Below are 18,152 nucleotides of genomic sequence, written 5' to 3' on the forward strand. Positions count from 1 at the left end.
AACAAAGAGTAGTTTAATAAAATTTTGAATGTTAGACACTAAAACCTTGTATCATGCAGTAAAGTGTACCCGGGCCGATAGGGTTAAAAGTGTTTTCATGGAAAAAAAAAGAAGGCAACTTTCAATTAAAAGTATACACATTTGGTTACACAAGTTTTGGACTACAAAGTAAGAAGTTTGATGAAAACACATCATGTGAAGTGTTTGAACATTTTGTCTCATTTGCATTCCTATCAGCTATTGCAGAGGAGATGAACAAATACTACAAATATGTAATCAAAACAGTGAGAATGAGTGAATACTCATGCTTGTGACATTGAAATGACTCAACTGATGTTTCCATTGCTTTATGTATGTTGATTTGAGCAAAAAAGAAGTCTGAATGAGTACTGGTTGCAAGATGAATTGTTGGAAATGTCAATTTCTCACTGCATAATGTCCAGGAATAGATTTTTTGTTGATTTTTTGTTTATTATATTTTTTTGTGAAAACTTGAAACAGAAAGTAAATGATAATTTTCACAAGATAAGAAATATAACAATGTATGCTAAAAACAGTTGTCAAGAAATAATGCATCATTTGAAAATCTATACACTGAAAAGAGCTTGGTTTTATTCAAAGGATGTTTGGGATCCAAGCAGTATATTCCTTCAAAAGGAAATTACTTGGCAGGAGACATCTTGTACTGTGTGATGTAGATACTGGTTTTGTATTGAGTTCTGTAGTTTATACTAGTTTCCAGGAAACCCTAGGATTTTCAAGAAGTATAGTAACAACATTAATGGAGCCTTACCTCAACAAAAATCACTCTCTGTATGTTGACAATTGTCACACAAGCCCATTATTACTTAATTGGTTACATGAAAATAAAACAAAATTATGTGGCACTTTAAATAAGGCAGATAAAAAATTACCAGTCCTAGATGCTAAACTAAAAAAAGGTGAGGTTGAAACCAACCATACTAATTCAATGATGGCATTGAAATGGAAAGACAAATGAGAAGTTTATATGCTGACTACACTTCATATAAACGTAATGTTTGAAACTGCAAAGAAAGATCATCACAGTGGTGAAACATAAAGAAACCAAAATGTGTTTCTGAATACAATAAGAACATGGGAGCAGTAGATAGGCCAGGTATGATGCCAAGTTTAATTTCTTGTCTTCAAAAGGCACTGAAATGGTATAAAAAGTTGTTTTTCCATTTTATTGATATATTTTTGTTAAATTCACATGCTTTGTATCTGATGATTTAAACTGATCACACACCATTGCAGGCTTTTCAACTACATCTTGTGAAGCAGATACTAACAAATACAACATGCAAACTCCATCAAGAAAATAAAAAAGACTATCTAATTTACCAGCAATAGAGAAGCCTCTTTGCCTTACAGATAAGATTTCTTTCATCCTCAAGAAGAGCCAAAAAAGCATAAAGAGTCCAGATACGCATGCAGCGTGTGTTGTAACATTAAGTATTGTTCCATGTTTTGCTGAGTATCACCAAATCCAAAATTTTTGAATAGAAATAATTACAACTGAAATATTGTTGGTGTATTTCCTACTAATAAATAACTTTATATTAAGTATAATTTTTATGTGATCATTTATAATGTAATAAGTCAATTTTTTTGTTTTATTCAGAACAACATCATAACACATGACAATTTAATGTAGCAGTTGAAAGGTTAAAAAGCTGATCAATTGTTATACCCAGTAGAAATAGTATACATTTAAAAGGTTGAGGTTTTATTGGCTAAAATACTGTTACAGCACTTGAAAGTAAGAATAGGTTGATTTCTTTAAAACTCAAAATTTAAATTTGAAAAGATCCAGTTCTTCCATTAAATACAGTTTAAAAAATGGATAAAGACTGTTTTAAATTTGACATATTCAAATATCAAACTATAACTTATAAAAATGGTTAGGTACTTAAACAATATTTCATTACTTGTAATTGTTTAAACATTTGAAATATGTCCCATATTTATTGTAATTTTTTTAAAGACTATTGAAAGATTTGTATAACCTTTTAAAACATATATATATATATATTGTTATTGGGTAAGTTGCAACTTAAAGGTGTACTTAACAGGAAATAAAAACTAAATAGAACTAGAGCAGATTGTTTTGTATTAATTCTAAAGACATAATTATCACAAAGATTTTATAACATTTACCAGGGTAAAGATCAAGAAATTCAGATAGAGTTTGAGGTTTGGTATCTGTCATGATATAAAAGACTGTTTGGCTTAGATATTAGTGATTAATTTATTTTTGTGAGTGAATATTTTATTATTTTATAGTTTTTGTTATAATAAGAGTTAAAAGCAGATGATTCTAGGAAGTTTTGTTAATAATTCATTGACATTGAGTGTATAGAAGGTTGACAGACAATTAAGTGATAAAGATATAAATAGTGTGAGATGAGTGGGAAGCAGCAGACAGATAGTAGCAAAAGAGAATAAAGTTGGTATGAAGTTAACTACCGTAGAAGTGATAGACCTAACATTTAATATGTTAGAGTGTAACTAACAGTAGAAAAGAAGATAAGAAAAATAATTTTATTCTGTCAAAGCATGGTGCCTGAGTGCACTTTGACAGAAGGAACAGAGGATCTTCAAATGAAAGAAGACCAAATGATTACAGTAACTTTTGCCACAATTGTAAGTGAATGACAGAGAGTACTAGTGCGATAGAAATAGAGAAGATAGTTTGACTTGTCAACTCAAATTATAAAGTAATTGAATATGCCTAAGTGGATATTTGACAAGGAGGAGAGAACTACGTATATAGTATTTATGATATGTCCGTAATATCTATAGTGTTGAAGAATTTATTGTACATACGTTAACTTGTTCTGAATATATATATTATTTTGAAAACAAGTGAAGTGCTTGCTGTTTATTCATCATTGAATTTATCGCTAACAAGTCACAGACACCTACTTTAGAAGAATCCTAAGCCTAACAACAACATAGTATATATTTATATATACCATTAAGAAATATAACTAAAAGCGTTTTTATTTTACAATTGGCAAAGATCAGATTTTTAAATTCTGACAGTATCTTTTCCCAATAGTGCACCAATACTAAAAGTTGAATGACTTCTAACCATTAACTATGGTCAACCAAAATACATGTAACATATACTGGTTCCTCTTGTTTACGCTTGTATGGATGAATCCTTTTGAATATAAATTTGTTACTCTTACAAATGTCTAACTCAAACCAAATTTATAAAACCTTGAATAGCTTCATGTAGAAATAAAAACAATATTTTCACCTATGACTATACTTCACCTCAGTGAAGTGTTCTTTTGAGACAGTAAAGAAGAAGTTTAACCTATTAATAACCTCTACAAGTTACTGTATTTAGAAACACTGAGATGATTTTCAAAGACTTTATTAAAATAACCATTTAACACACCATAAATTGTATTTGTTACATTTATATATCTTTGTAGGTTAATGTTTTTATACAGAATAGTGTGTATAGTCTACAGCTGAATGGAAAAGTTTTATATTTCTTCATAATGGTCAGATTCTTCATTACGGCTGATTTGGAGAAATGATAGGAACATTCTTCTTAACTGCTTTAACACAAAGCTCAGTGGATTGAATTATGAAAATGACAGTCATCATGGCTAAATTGTTGTTTTTTCATTTTCTCATCATGGTTGCCTTATTGACTATGGTTGACTTTATTAACCTTTCTATTTAGTGTATCAATTATTTTCATTTTATAATGATTATTCATTTGACTTAATAGAATTATCAGTTGCATCGTGTAATGAATGAATGAAAATAAAAACAAGTATTAAACCTCTCTAGTTCAACAACTGATTGTGCATTGTTTTTGCTAGTCTCAGCTGTCAGCATTTCACCAGTCTTTGTATTATTGTTTTACCATGTTGTGTGAATTTCAATTTTACTGAATTTTTAGCAAATATTGTCAGGTCAGAATCAAAAGGTAACAGGCATAATGCCTAAGGGTACAATAATCTTTGAAGCCATAACAATGTACTTGTGTAATCATTTTCCTATTCGTGAAACAAAAATTGTTTTGTGTCTTCTTACCCCCAAAATCATTATGCATCAAGACTCATGAATTTGAATGTGAAGAATTTTGAGCATCCACTTGAAAAAAAAAGAAACATGTTTTAATTAAAGCTTTGTGTTTAATAAAAACATTCTAAAAACACATTAAAACCCTTAATACATTTAATAATATGTATGTTTGCAGCTTATGTTGAGAATTACCTCGACAAGACCTTCTACAACTTGACCACTGTAGCCCTGCATGACTGGAAAACTTACGGGGAAATGAGAAGCTTAGCAAAACACAAGTATGGATTAAAAACTGTGGAAGCTCATCTTCCTAGCCAAACTTTAGAACAGGTATTTTCAATAGTTAAGCTATGGTAGTAAAAGTGGTATGTAAAATAGAAAGTAACAATCATAATTTTTTCCTGGAAGATGCTTATCAGTAACAGTATCATATGGTAAATCAAAACTTGTGCTTTTCATTTTCTTTCCTTTCTAATCCATAATTGATACTGTGTGTTGGGTTATGGAGAGTGAGAGAACAAAGTTCAGTTGCTGCACTTGATCTTGCCTTTACATTAAGGGTTACATTCTCTGATTGTGTTGTAGTGATGGGTGTTTGATATAAGTGCAATTATAATATAGGATTATTTATGGACCTTATACAAAAATAATTGCAGAATTGTTCAAAACTATACTAGAATTTGTGTAATGTTAGTCTTTTATTATCCTCCAAGTGATCTAAAAGCACCAAATATTAAAGAGCCAGAGCTGCTTTACTATAGAGTAAAAAATAAAGTCGGGGCCCTTTAGATTAAAGAGTCAGTTTATGTGAACTTTACTTATAATCATACTTTGCATCTTGAAGAGCATAGATATTGTATACTTCAGAGCACATGAGTCAAGAAAAAACTAGGTCTAGCTTAGCTTACATGATTAAAACTTCTATAATTGAGGGTACTTTTGTAATTGTGTTTGTTCTCAATGCGGACAAGATTATGTGGGATCAACAACATATTGTTTAGATCAGTACTTAAAAGAGCATCTGAAGCCTAGTGCTGATAATATTTCAAACATCTATGCATGATGTTTGTGCCAAGAATGTGATGGACTGCAGGTAAAAACTTTGAAGTTATATGTGTGGTTCTAACAAAACAAAATGTAAGAACAGTATTGAGGTAAAAAAACAAAGACAATTGTACATTTCACAAATACTTTATATATTAATGACCATGGTTTCCTCAGTTCTGTAATTATGGAGTTTCACCAAGTACTGATGGTTTCAAGTATCAAAATGGAAGAATTAAAACCCAAAGTTCAATTCTAAATCTTTAATGTGGACAGCTTTGCAGTCATGAAGTCACACATGAAAACGAATGTTACTCTTGGTGCTAAAGTCTTGTTTCCCTTCATGTTTTCAGTTAAATGATGTAATAATATAGGCTTTAATAGACATAATCAGAGATAAACCAAAGCAATGATTTTACAAGCACCAACAAAGGTTACTATATATTGTTATTTAGCTTTTATGTAATATATAGAAATTTCCTTTATCTGAAAAAAAAAAGTGTCCTTGAAACATAAAATAATTTAAGATAGTTTTTAATATTTTTCAGAGAGAGAGAGTGTCTATAAATACAGTTCTTTACCTTTTCTAACTTTCTTTGTTGTTGTAACATTAAAAAATAGTGAGATCTTTGATGGTTTCAATTGATAAGTTGTGCTATTTAATTCATAGTTTGAGTTTTGCAAAAGCTACAGCTGGCTAAATTTTGAAGACTTAATATTGTTTCAGCATTCTTACACTTTAATTAACAGATCAAAGTTTGGTTTAGCAAGAATAATTTAAGTGTTTATTACAAATTCTTACATTAGAATTCATGATATTTTGATGTTGTTTAGGCAATTTCTTTGGTGAATTCTTCTCACCACAGAAATTTGCTTAACTCTCTTCATGTGTAAACAGTCATTTTTTTCATATAGGTTCTGTTAGAAGTAACATTCATATTGTGGCAGAGGTGTATTGAAATGTTGCTGGTGTTTTTATAGAATTTGTTTGTTTGATGTTATTAATAAAACCTAGAATTTGCATAGTTGAGCTCATGACATGCAGTCATATTAACCCTTTTTGCTTCATCTTAAGCCTAAAATTATATGTCCAGTACAAAAAGATAAAAAGGAAAAATGACATGATATCATATAATTATTATCCAATGTCTTCTAACTAAATCACCTTCATACACCAGTTGTGCAAAGCATTAGGACTATGTAATTGGGTTCTCTTTTGTTGTAATTGGTGTTTGTTTTTCAATGAGAATTTCTGCTCTGCTTCTATAGGGACTGGATGTTCTAGAGATCATGAGAAATATCCATGTGTTTGTGTCAAGGTATCTTTACAACTTGAACAACCAGGTAAAGCTTTCTCCTCAAGCTACTAATATAAAACTATAAATAATGTATGCATTTCTTAAAACTATCAGTTATATAAGTAGCTTGGATTTTCTTGTATAGCTTCTGCTTCTTGTTATGAGTATTCTTTGTTAGAATTTTGTCTGTGGTGAATTCCATGTAGATATACATATTATGAAAGCTTGTGAACTTAAATATAAAGGCTGTGCAAAATTATGTTTTTGCCATCACAAAAACAAAATTTTAGGCCCAAAAATAATGAAAATATTAATTTTACGATTTGTCCTTTTGCAATGTTTAACATGGGATATTTATTTTACAAAAATTTTTCTAAGCTTTTGACAATATGTATAATGATATAAATTTTGTTCCCATATTTGGCCATTTTAATCCAAATGAACAAAGGGAAAGCTTTTTTTGCTGTTAATTATGATCAGTCAACCTTGTAAATTTATCTTAAATTCAATTTTTAGTGGTTTTTTTTCTACTCACAGTGCACCAGGAAACACAGGAACTGTATTTTCTGGTTTAAGTTATGATTTATTTTGTTAACAGGATCTTTTCCATATATCTATTAGAGAATACAGTGTTTTATTATTTTATCCTTGACATTAATTCATTGCCTACTGGTAAAATGAGTTAGAGAAGTTCATGAATAATTTTTGAAATGAAGTATTCCACTGAAATTTGAAAAAAAAAAGATATTAACAAATTATTCATGCTACTTTATTTTTTCTTTTGTATTTAAGTATAAGGTCCCTTGAAATCAAACTGGGGTCTCTAAGATGTTCCCACCTTAACTTTTAACCTATTTTCATTTAGCAACGTTTATTTTCATAGCAAAAGTATTTCTCTTTGGTTTTAACAATAGTTTTGGAGCCATTTATAATTTAAAGCAGCTTTAATTTTTAAATATGTTTCTACTATACTGATATTTGGTAGTATATATGTTTTGTCTTTTAAATTGATCCACACACTGAATTTATAGCTTAAAAAAGTGTTAGTAACGTATGATCTTCATTGGATTTTGATTTATTATTATGTAAATAGAACATCCTATTACATTTTACATTGTGCAGAAATAAAAAATTGGTTTTTGTGTCATGATAAATGTGTTTCTAGTAAATTGATTAGAATAATACTAATAATAATACATAATCACTGGTGAGTTATCAATAATATCTTATCAATGCAAGCTAACTACACAAATCAGAATGAATAGGGGCCTGGCATTGCTCAGTGGTTAGCATGCTGGGTTGTGAATGTGATGGGTTTCTGGTTTGCATTCTGTTTCCATAAAATTGTGTTCCACACTTTTGATCATGGGTGTTTTAAGATTGATGATCAGATTACATAATTCATATAGAATAGCCCAAGATTTGATGGTCTAGCCTTCTCTCTCTGTTCTATAAGTTCAAAAATTATGGATGGTTAGTGCAAAGAAGAAAAATAATTTGGCACATGACAAAAAGGGTTTTACTATATGTTAATTTGTTATTAAATAATATAGAAACCAAAAATCATCTGCTTATAAATATTTTAAATGATTTAATGTTAATTTTTGTTTGGAAATTTTGATGAATTGCTATTACTCTTGCTTTTCAGATCTTTGTTGAATGTTCCAGTAATAACAAACATCTAAATACTATAAATATTCGTCATATTGCCAACTCCATCAGAACACATGGAATTGGAATCATGAATACAACAGTAGGTATTGTTTTTGTAGTTTGTTGTGTATTTAAGCACTGACTATGATCATAATACGTTACTATAGTTTTTGGAACATGTGAATTGTCTTTGAAAGTCGACTTAAAACTGAATAACTAATGCTTTTGATATTTTGAGCTGAATCTGATTTTATTCTCTTCTTTTTTGTAGGTTAACTTCACATATCAATTTCTTCGGAAGAAATTTTATATTTTTTCTCAGTTTCTGTATGATGAGCACATCAAGTCCCGCCTTTTAAAAGTGAGTACTTAGAGAATACAGATAAATATTGCAACTGTAGAGATTTTACTGTTTAAAAAAAACCAAGTAGCTTACAAAAAGCCATTCAAGTGTTAGATGTGTTTTTTATGTAAGTTTCCCATGGATAGGTATTCACACATTATGAAAGAGGATTAGTTTATGGCATTAAAATAGACATAGTAATTTGTATAATATATTTAAAGTAAGGTTTTGGATACACAAAAGAATTAATGATGACCTTACAAGACAAAATTATTAACGTTATGGAATTACAGAATGTAGAATAATCTAATTCCTTGAAAAGTGTTAATGAACTGCATCTGTCTGTGACGTTTTGGACAACTTTTCAAGCTACTAATGCAGATCTTTGTGAAGATCATTAATATATAAAAAAATATAATTTTGTTGTACATTAACGATTTCTATACTTTTACATCTTATAAATGCAGGCAAACTAATTTTTAGACTGTTAGTTCAATTAGATTAAGCTTGATCACTGTGTCTTTTTACTTATTTCAACATTACATAACTGTGCATCTTTTCAGTACATTTTTTTAACTTAAGTGAATTTATATAGCATAAATTTTTCTTTGTAAAATAGTTACAAAGTAGTGTAAAATGTTAGCACAAGTTCTTAATATTATAAGTTACAAGAAATATGCTAAAGCATGAATAATTTATTTTTAACTTTAGTAAAGAGCTCCATGGCTTGTTAATATGATCAATAAAACATTTTTTAATTTCTTCATTTTAGTTTAGTTTTTAACAAATTCATTCCAATTAATGACTAATTAAATTTAAGTCTTACTTGACAGAAAATGAATAATAAGTAGATACTACTAAATTAGTAGACACCATTGACAGAAAATTGATAATTAGTAGGTAACTACTAAATTAGTAGACATCATTGACAGAAAATTAATAATTAGTAGGTAACTACTAAATTAGTAGACATCATTGACAGAAAATGAATAATAAGTAGATACTACTAAATTAGTAGACACCATTGACAGAAAATTAATAATTAGTAGATACTACTAAATTAGTAGACACCATTGACAGAAAATTGATAATTAGTAGGTAACTACTAAATTAGTAGACATCATTGACAGAAAATTAATAATTAGTAGGTAACTACTAAATTAGTAGACATCATTGACAGAAAATTAATAACTAGTAGGTAACTACTAAATTAGTAGACATTGACAGAAAATTGATAACTTGTAGGTAACTACTAAATTAGTAGACACCATTGACAGAAAGTTAATAATTAGTAGATACTACTAAATTAGTAGACACCATTGACAGAAAATTAATAATTAGTAGATACGATTAAATTAGTAGACACCATTGACAGAAAATTAATAATTAGTAGATACTACTAAATTAGTAGACACCACCTTACTTTGAGAAAGTAAAGATTATTTAGCCAATTTTCACAAAGAATGCTTATGATTTGACTAATTCAGAATTTTATTAGTGTTAATTTTTGTTCTATGAATAGGATCTCAGGTTTTTTAGAGAAAGTAAGACACAGCAGAATAAAAAGGTAAGAAATAACACTTTAAAACGTTTTTTTAAAGTAATGTGTTAAAAATAAAAACAGAATTTTTGTTTCACACAAAGGGAAAATTTATTGAAAAACAAAAAGTATTTTGGAAGAAATATGTTTTGTTAAAATATTCACTTCCTTTTTTTTTCCTATTGTTCTAGAAAACTACTTGAAATATGATTACTTTCCTATTCTGGATTCAAAAGAAAATTAATCACACAGCAAATAATTTTTGGGTTTTTTTTTTTTGTCAGGTTCCAAATTTCTGGTATTTTTTTAATTAGTATATTAATGCCATTTTTAGAATATTTAGATGTTTTTACATTGCAGCTCATGATAATTACTCATGCAATCCCCCCAAAAAAATATTTTATCAAATCTTTACATATCTCATAATGACCAGTAAATCTTTTTTTTTGTTGTGGTTATAACACTTTGTGACTAGAAAGACCTAAATGAGGATACCAGCTTATCTATAGTTTATTCAACATACACCTGGATAGAACTTTATGCAATGACTTCATTATTTTATTACAAATTAATGTTCAAAATCATTTCTCTATAATTCTATAAGTTGTTTGTTGTTTTTACTGATAAGTTACTTTCTGGAGTGGTGTAATTCAAGAGAAATAATGTATGTACATTTTAGTATTCTCACATTTAATATTGTTAAGTAGAGTAAAACACCTGCATTTTATGAATCTGCTTTTGAACATATTTGATAACAAATGTCATATTATAGCTAGCTGAGTTATGTCAGTTTTCATCAGTCTCATCAGCCAGCAAGCTGATGACAAGAAATATCGTCTATAACTGTGGAAACCATCTTAATGTAGATTTTATATATATATATACATATATATATACATCTTTCAACCCTTTCATGCTGAAATATATTGTATTTGAATTAAATTCATCAAGATTTTCAAACTCTTGCCAATTTAAATATCTAAATGAAGAATAAAAGTGTTTAATTGTTTAGAAATTTTATAAGCAAGATTTTTGTCTAGTAATTGTTATAAATCAGGTGTCTGTTTTTCTAAAGTAGAGGGTTGCATCCTTCCAAAGTACGCTAACAATGTGATCAAGCATGGAACTGTGACATTAATCTAACAATTTAATGAAGTTTAATACTCTTAAGTCTACCTATAAATATGACCAAATTTAATATTATCATGTTAATCTATTCTCAGTATCCCTATGAAAGAGCAGAGAAATTTAACAAAGGAATAAGAAAATTGGGTTTGTCACAAGATGGGCTGAGTTGTCTGGATCAGTTTCGAAATTTAATCAGTCAAATAGGTGAGTTTTGAATAATGTTTAAAAGTGAGAGCTAATGTTTCATTAATAATAATCCTAACATTTAGAAAGAATTTGAAAAAAAGTTAAGTACAAAATAATATTAAATAAGAACTTCTGAATGAAATAATGATATCTTAACCAAACTATATCTGCTATATCCAGTGCTGAAAAGGGCCTTTCACCCAATAACAGGTTCTTCAGGCCAGCTGGAGATGACAGACATAGTGGTTAAGATGCTATTTATATTGTTAATAGCTAAGGTGGTTAATTTAGGAGATTGTAATAAGTATAATCATCCTTCTGTAGTTGGGGCTGATTGTTAGATTATCCCAAGAGAATAATTGCCTAAAACTTCTGTTAAGTAATATGATGAACAATACTAAAGCCAAAAAATTCATATTTGTACAGTTGTATAAAATTATGCAATTTTTTATTAGGCTAGAAATGCAGGAAAACATGGCACTAAAGTTATGGAAAGTTATATTGAATATTCATTATAAAATCCAATTTTGAAATTGCAACTAGTTGAACTTAAGTAAATATGTATAATTATATAGTACCTCGCTCTTAGGCATGTTATTATTGTTTGTCTTTATAGTTAATTTATGTATTTTCAGTTGAGTTCACTTTGCATATACACTTTATTTATTCTATTCTGAGTTAATTCTGTTGTTTGTATGTACAGCCTATTTATTCTTATCTGAGTTAATTCTATGGTTTGTATGTACAGTTTATTTGTTCTATTCTGAGTTAATTCTGTGGTTTGTATGTACAGTTTATTTATTCTATTCTGAGTTGTATCTGTGGTTTGTTTGTATTTGTTTATTCTGTTCTCAGGTAATGCCATGGGTTATGTGAGAATGATTCGTTCAGGTGGACTTCACTGTTGTAGCAATGCCATCTGCTTCATCCCAGACCTGGATGACATTGTCAATTTTGAAGAACTCTGCAAGGAAGAAAACATGTCAGATGAATGTGTAAAAGCTGCAGTCAAACTTGATGCTGTAATTAGTAATCTGACCAAAAACTTTTCAGAAGGAACAGAATATTTCAAGGTAATGGCTAACAATTAAAAAAGACAATATGTTATCCAGCAAAACAAGCAGGGTTTTAGTATAATTTTTTCTCACTTATTGTAGTTTATATGAAATTTGGCAAGCTTTTAGTAAAGATTACAAGTCTTTTGTATACAAAACATCAGGTTTTTGATAAAGTACTTTTACTAAAGATTTATCTGTGAATTTACAAAAACCTCTTCTTTGTCAGTCAGAGTGAATATAAATATTTTTTTTCACTTTACAGTTTTCATATTTCATTTGCTTAACTCCTAAAACATCATAAATTTATATCATAAACTTGTTTTTGGTAAACTCTTATAATATATTTTCTCTACCCTAACACTTACTGTAGCAAAATAATTGTTCTTTGAACTGTGTCTAACTACTATGACAGGCAGTAAATCACTGGGTGGGATAACAGAGTAAACAAAAGGTTCAGGTTACATTGTCCACAACTAAACTGTAAGCATTATCAAGAGATATTTTCATTTATCTTACCAAACCTAATAAGTTTTATGTTTTATTTACTTTTGTTAAAAAAAATGTATAGCAGTACATAAAAACTATACATAAAAGAACATAAATTTAGAACTTACCTTAGCTCTAGATTAGCTTGCGCTTGAAAGCTGTGCCAGCTCTTGTAACCATAAATGTTTCTTCTAAGTTTGTCTTTTAAAAAATACTTCATTGAACTTACAAATATGAATTTTAGAAAACTTAAAAATATACTGCTCACTAAATTATATAGTACAAAAACTACTGTAATTTATTTGGTTTTTTAGCTAAATTCTAATTAGGTAAAAAAAAAAATTTATTACTCTTGGATCAGCATCTTCAGTCCAAAACCAGGAAGCTCTGATGGCAAGTTAATTAATTTCACAGCTCAAATAAAATAGATGCTCATGTTATTTTCACAGTTTACAATTTGCTCTTTCTATTGGTTATAAACATGACCATTAGCAATGTAGGCAGGATTAGAGTGAGTTAATCTATGAGACCTTTTATTCCTTTTTATTAGCTATATTTTTGTATACCAACAATACCAAACATGGGGCACGCATATACCCGATTCGATTTTATTACTCATCAGGATATCTACAAGCATACCCTCAAATTGAAATTCTTTTAGGTGGATTAAAGTAAATTAATCTATGAGACCATGGGTGTGGTCAAATATATTAATCAAAAGGGTTTGAACCTCTGAGTCCAAAACTGTAATTAGATCTCAAATCAGTCAAGAGATGACAGAGCTATGAGCTAAAATTTGTACTTGAGAAAAAACTTGGAGCCATTCTGTGAGCCACTATGCCACAGCAAAAAATATCCAGATAATTGATTTTCAGTCAAATATACTTCAAAACTAATATATAATGTGAAAAATAAAAAAATTAAATGTATATTATTACTAATAGTAACAAAATCAGAATTAAATAAATACAAAAATATATTAAGAAAAGATAGAAGAAAGATTATGAAGAATACAATAACCTTTCCATTTCATATCATAGTTACTAACAGAGTAAGGAAGACGTTTGCAAAAACTGTATCCTTTGAAACAACTTTATTTCATTCTACAATGTATAACTTTTAAACTTACAGAAACTAAGTAGTATTTACATTTCTTATATTACCTTGAAAGGGGAAAATAAGTTAAATAACCTTATGCATTGTAAATAATATAGCCTTGACAAAAACACATTATGTAATGCTAGACAGTAATAATTGACCAATAATTGATATGTAATATAGTAAGATATAGTTTGTATTTTATAGATTTAGAGTAGACTAGTAGTTAACTTTGGACATTTTATCATTTTTCTTCATAAGTTATATGTGGAAAAAGAAAAGTAATGATAAAGGGAAAGAGCTTGATATTACCTTTAAATGCCTTGAATGGCAAAGCAGTTCATTTTTGAAACTAAAATTTGTTAGCAAACAGGCTAACTCAGTAATTTACTTTTCTTAGTCATTTGAGAAAGGTCTCAAAGAAGTAATATAATAAGTTTAAATAACCTGTAGTCTTTCTAGTATCTAGTGTACACAATGACACTCATAACTTGGTCATTACTCATTGAAGTAACTACCCATAGAAATAATATATTAAGTTTAATAACCCATTAGTCTCTTTAATGTGTAGTTTGAACAACATTATGGTACTCAAAACTGAAGATCACACATCACAAAATTTATATTTACTTAAACTCCTAGCAACCAAAAATTAACAAATTACTCTAAGTAAATAACTGAAGAAAAACTACTGAGGTTTTAGTACAATGTAATCCATTTCTGTACAGCTTCTTGTAGATGTTTTTGCTCCAGCCTTCCGAGACCCCAAAAATATGCACCTTAGGAATTTTTTTGTCATTTTACCTCCTCTGGTGAGTAGCTTGTTTCATAATGCAGAATATAGAAATATTGTTTACAGTTCCAATAGATTTAAAACAATATCAATATATATATATATATTTCATTATTTAATCAAAAATTGCAGAATAAGTTTTTCAGAGGCTATGTAGTAACTTATTTAATAATTAAAGAAGGGAAATGTACACTATTTCATGTTTCATTTTAAAAACAATTTTGTGATATCTCATTATTATAATTTGAAAACAAAAATGTAAATTGAACTCTTTTATTTTTTACCTTCTAAGACACTTAATTTTGTTGAGCATTCCATTACTTGCAAGGAGAGAATGAACCGAAAGAGCAAAATAGAAGCTTCTTTCACAGATGATGGCTTTGCCATGGGTAAGTCTTTTTTATAACTAAGATAAGTTTAAACGATTATGTAGGCCATGTTAAGGTCAAAGTGATAATGTTTAACTTAAAGAACTATTTTGTAAACTAATATTCATGGCACACTCGGATTACTTATGATATTTATAATCTAACTTATTCTCTTAAACTTAATTATAGATTTCAGTTGGGTTTTTCTCTCATAAGCAAAGCCAACTGTTAACAATTATCAAGTGAATTTCACCAACAGGATATGGTCCTCTCTATACTTTTGTTTGTTTTTTTTCATTAGGGATGGGTAATATTGTGTGATTAAAGCATGAAAGTCCACCCTATTCTCTGATTTAGTTTTCATTTTAGTTTAAACTTGGTCCATTGCTAAGAATTTGAATTTTAAATCTGTATGAGGGTCAAGTTACATCAGAGATCAAGATAAAGCATTTTTTTATCTTTTTGTTTCCAAACAAGGCAAATTAAGGATCATCAGTTATTCTTCAAAGTCAAGATGACTCCATGGTTATTGTTTAATGTTGTTTCTTGTATTGGCATACTTGATCAAGTTGTAGCCTTGAGAATTATCTTACATTTAATTCAAACTGAATATGAAAACAAAGTGTTTGAATAGTCAGCTCATTTTGTTTGCTCTTAATTACCACATTTGGTGAGGTTACACCACAAACCCAACATATGTGATGATTAAATGTGTATTTTTTATTTCTGATCATTCTGAAATAATTCATAAGACATTTAGATTATATAATGCATATGAACCTTATTTTTTGTACATTACTTATGATTTGGAATCTGAAAAAAAAAAAATCATTAATGAACAGAAAATATCAGTGCAAACCTCTGGGAAAAGGATATTAAAATTAAAACCAATTGTAGGCTAGCTATGTTCATTACTATATGGGATGTTCAGTAAGAAATGTGATTTTATTTTCTGTTGGTCAACTATATCACATTACAGTCAATAAAATTGCACCAGTGATGTTGAAGGTATAAGCAACCAGTCAACACTTCTTAAAATAGATCCTGTTAATTACATTGTGTTCTGTCTTTGTTACATGAGCAACTTCTTGATACAAGTTTGTAAAAAATGCAGGTGTATTAAGAACATCAGTTGTTTGGAACACTTGTCTACATACACTGTTTTTGAAAGTAACATGGTGCTATCTCAGGACTGTACTCACAGTATGGAAGGTCTTGCCATTCAAACTTCTCATTTGCTCTGACAATAAACAGGTATTGAACTATTCCCATGATGTTTTGTCAATCAAAGTTTACTCACATCCAACACAGTGGATAGAAAATCTCATTTCTTTCTGAACGCTTTTCATGCGTAAAACATTTATTTGAATTATAGAACCACTGTTGATGTATGTTTTAGTGGATAACTTTTACTTTAAAAAATAAAGTTGTAGTGTGATTGATTGTGTTTTCTGCTTCTTCTACTAGGAGTTGCCTACATTTTAAAGTTACTTGACCAATATCATGACTTTGACTCAATTCATTGGTTTACTTCAGTAAAGGACAAGTTCAATAAAGAAAAGGTAATATTGTCCTAACATATATTGTTTACACTTCCAGTACTGTAGAATTGTAACACTAGAAAACTGTATTTTGTAGTATACTTGATTCTAATTTAACCTGTTACATAACTGAATATTAAACATTTTAAAAGCATTGTAGACTATTTTTATTGCAAAATAAAGTATATTGTTGTAATAGTTTTGATTTTATACTATTACTGTTTCTGGTTCAACATAGAATTGTAATTTATATATATATATATATATATACTAACTTTTGTTTAAGTTATTGCAATGTGTCAACTGTTGCTTTAGCAAACTAAATTTGGTTTATATAGCATTATGCTTGTACTTCAGTTTTTTTATAATTAATTTTACAATGAACAATCTTAAAATATGAAAATTATTGCAAATTCTCTTTGGAAAAAAATGCATCAGTTATTCTATCAAACATCCTTTACAGGGATCAAATAATAGTCTTGGACCCAGAAATTCATTTTTTTCTATACAGCATTTTTAATAGCTTTCTTCATTTCCAAATCTAACTACAACATCAATACTCTTAATGTATATTTAATTTTTTACAGGAAACAATGATAGTCAATAATATTTTCATTTATTTTATTTATTCAATAAGAGTTAAAGAGTTGCTAGCCTTATTTTTTGTTATTATACTATGTATTGATCACATTTTTCCATATTTCTAAAAGAACTTCCTATGAGATTAATGAATCTGTAAATTTAAGATAAGAGCTTTTATATTTGTATTATTCTGTACAGTTCTGAGACTTATTTAATCAATCTCTTGTAAATTTTCTGGTTCTTGTAGGCTGATGCTAAGAAACAGCAAGATTCTGTCACTGGCCGAGCTGATGAAAAGTTACAACAGACCATACAGTTGACCTTAAAACGTTTAGAAATCTATGAACAGGTTTGTTGTTTAGGCATATAAAAAAACTGTTGGCAGTGGATAAGTTTTTTCTTAACCCTCTATCCACAATCATCTTTTTCTGTGCATGTCATAAGGTTTTATTGAGTTACATTCAAAATTTAATAATACAACTTTCTTTTCATGGGATTCCAATAAATAGAGCATAAAAATTTAACTAATAATCCATTGTTAACCTGATGACTACTGATGCCATTTTTAATTTCCTTTCTGTGTATGAAACTGAGTTACATTCAAGATTTATTTAATCCACTTTACTATCAATGTATTATAACAAAATTATTATTTTCAAGTATGTTATAATTCAAAGTTTTATATTATCTAAATTTTATTCCTTTATTTGAAAAAGAAACATCTAAAACAGCATTTAAAACTGTAGTTTTTGCTTCATGTGACTCACTCGTAGTTACATTATCTCAAGTTTAAGAACTGGCACAAAAGAAACTGTTTGGAATGCAGATAGCTCCTTCAGGAAGCCAAAGTAAAGATGTTTTACATTCCTTCTCCTGGCTATTAGAAAACTTTGCTATTCCCCCCTCCCCCCCCAGTAAAAGCTGGAAATATTTTTTTTAGATTGTTAGCCACTCCCATCT

At 28.7% G+C, this 18,152-nt stretch overlaps 1 protein-coding gene across 2 annotated transcripts in view; it reads left to right on the plus strand.

Moving 5' to 3' along the window:
* The window catches only part of LOC106463761 (WASH complex subunit 4-like), a 77,595-nt gene that overhangs the window by 44,998 nt on the left and 14,445 nt on the right, over positions 1-18,152 (plus strand). For both annotated transcript variants that reach the window (XM_022391342.1, XM_013923826.2), the window contains exons 19-29: positions 4,250-4,404; positions 6,388-6,462; positions 8,065-8,169; positions 8,341-8,430; positions 9,935-9,979; positions 11,176-11,284; positions 12,122-12,339; positions 14,637-14,720; positions 14,994-15,090; positions 16,537-16,631; positions 17,440-17,541. In XM_022391342.1, coding sequence (XP_022247050.1) covers positions 4,250-4,404; positions 6,388-6,462; positions 8,065-8,169; positions 8,341-8,430; positions 9,935-9,979; positions 11,176-11,284; positions 12,122-12,339; positions 14,637-14,720; positions 14,994-15,090; positions 16,537-16,631; positions 17,440-17,541 — 1,175 coding nt within the window. The remainder of the gene's footprint in view (positions 1-4,249; positions 4,405-6,387; positions 6,463-8,064; positions 8,170-8,340; positions 8,431-9,934; positions 9,980-11,175; positions 11,285-12,121; positions 12,340-14,636; positions 14,721-14,993; positions 15,091-16,536; positions 16,632-17,439; positions 17,542-18,152) is intronic.

The sequence above is a fragment of the Limulus polyphemus genome, unplaced genomic scaffold, assembly GCF_000517525.1.
Source record: "Limulus polyphemus unplaced genomic scaffold, Limulus_polyphemus-2.1.2 Scaffold1475, whole genome shotgun sequence".
NCBI classification, from domain to species: Eukaryota; Metazoa; Arthropoda; class Merostomata; order Xiphosura; family Limulidae; genus Limulus; species Limulus polyphemus.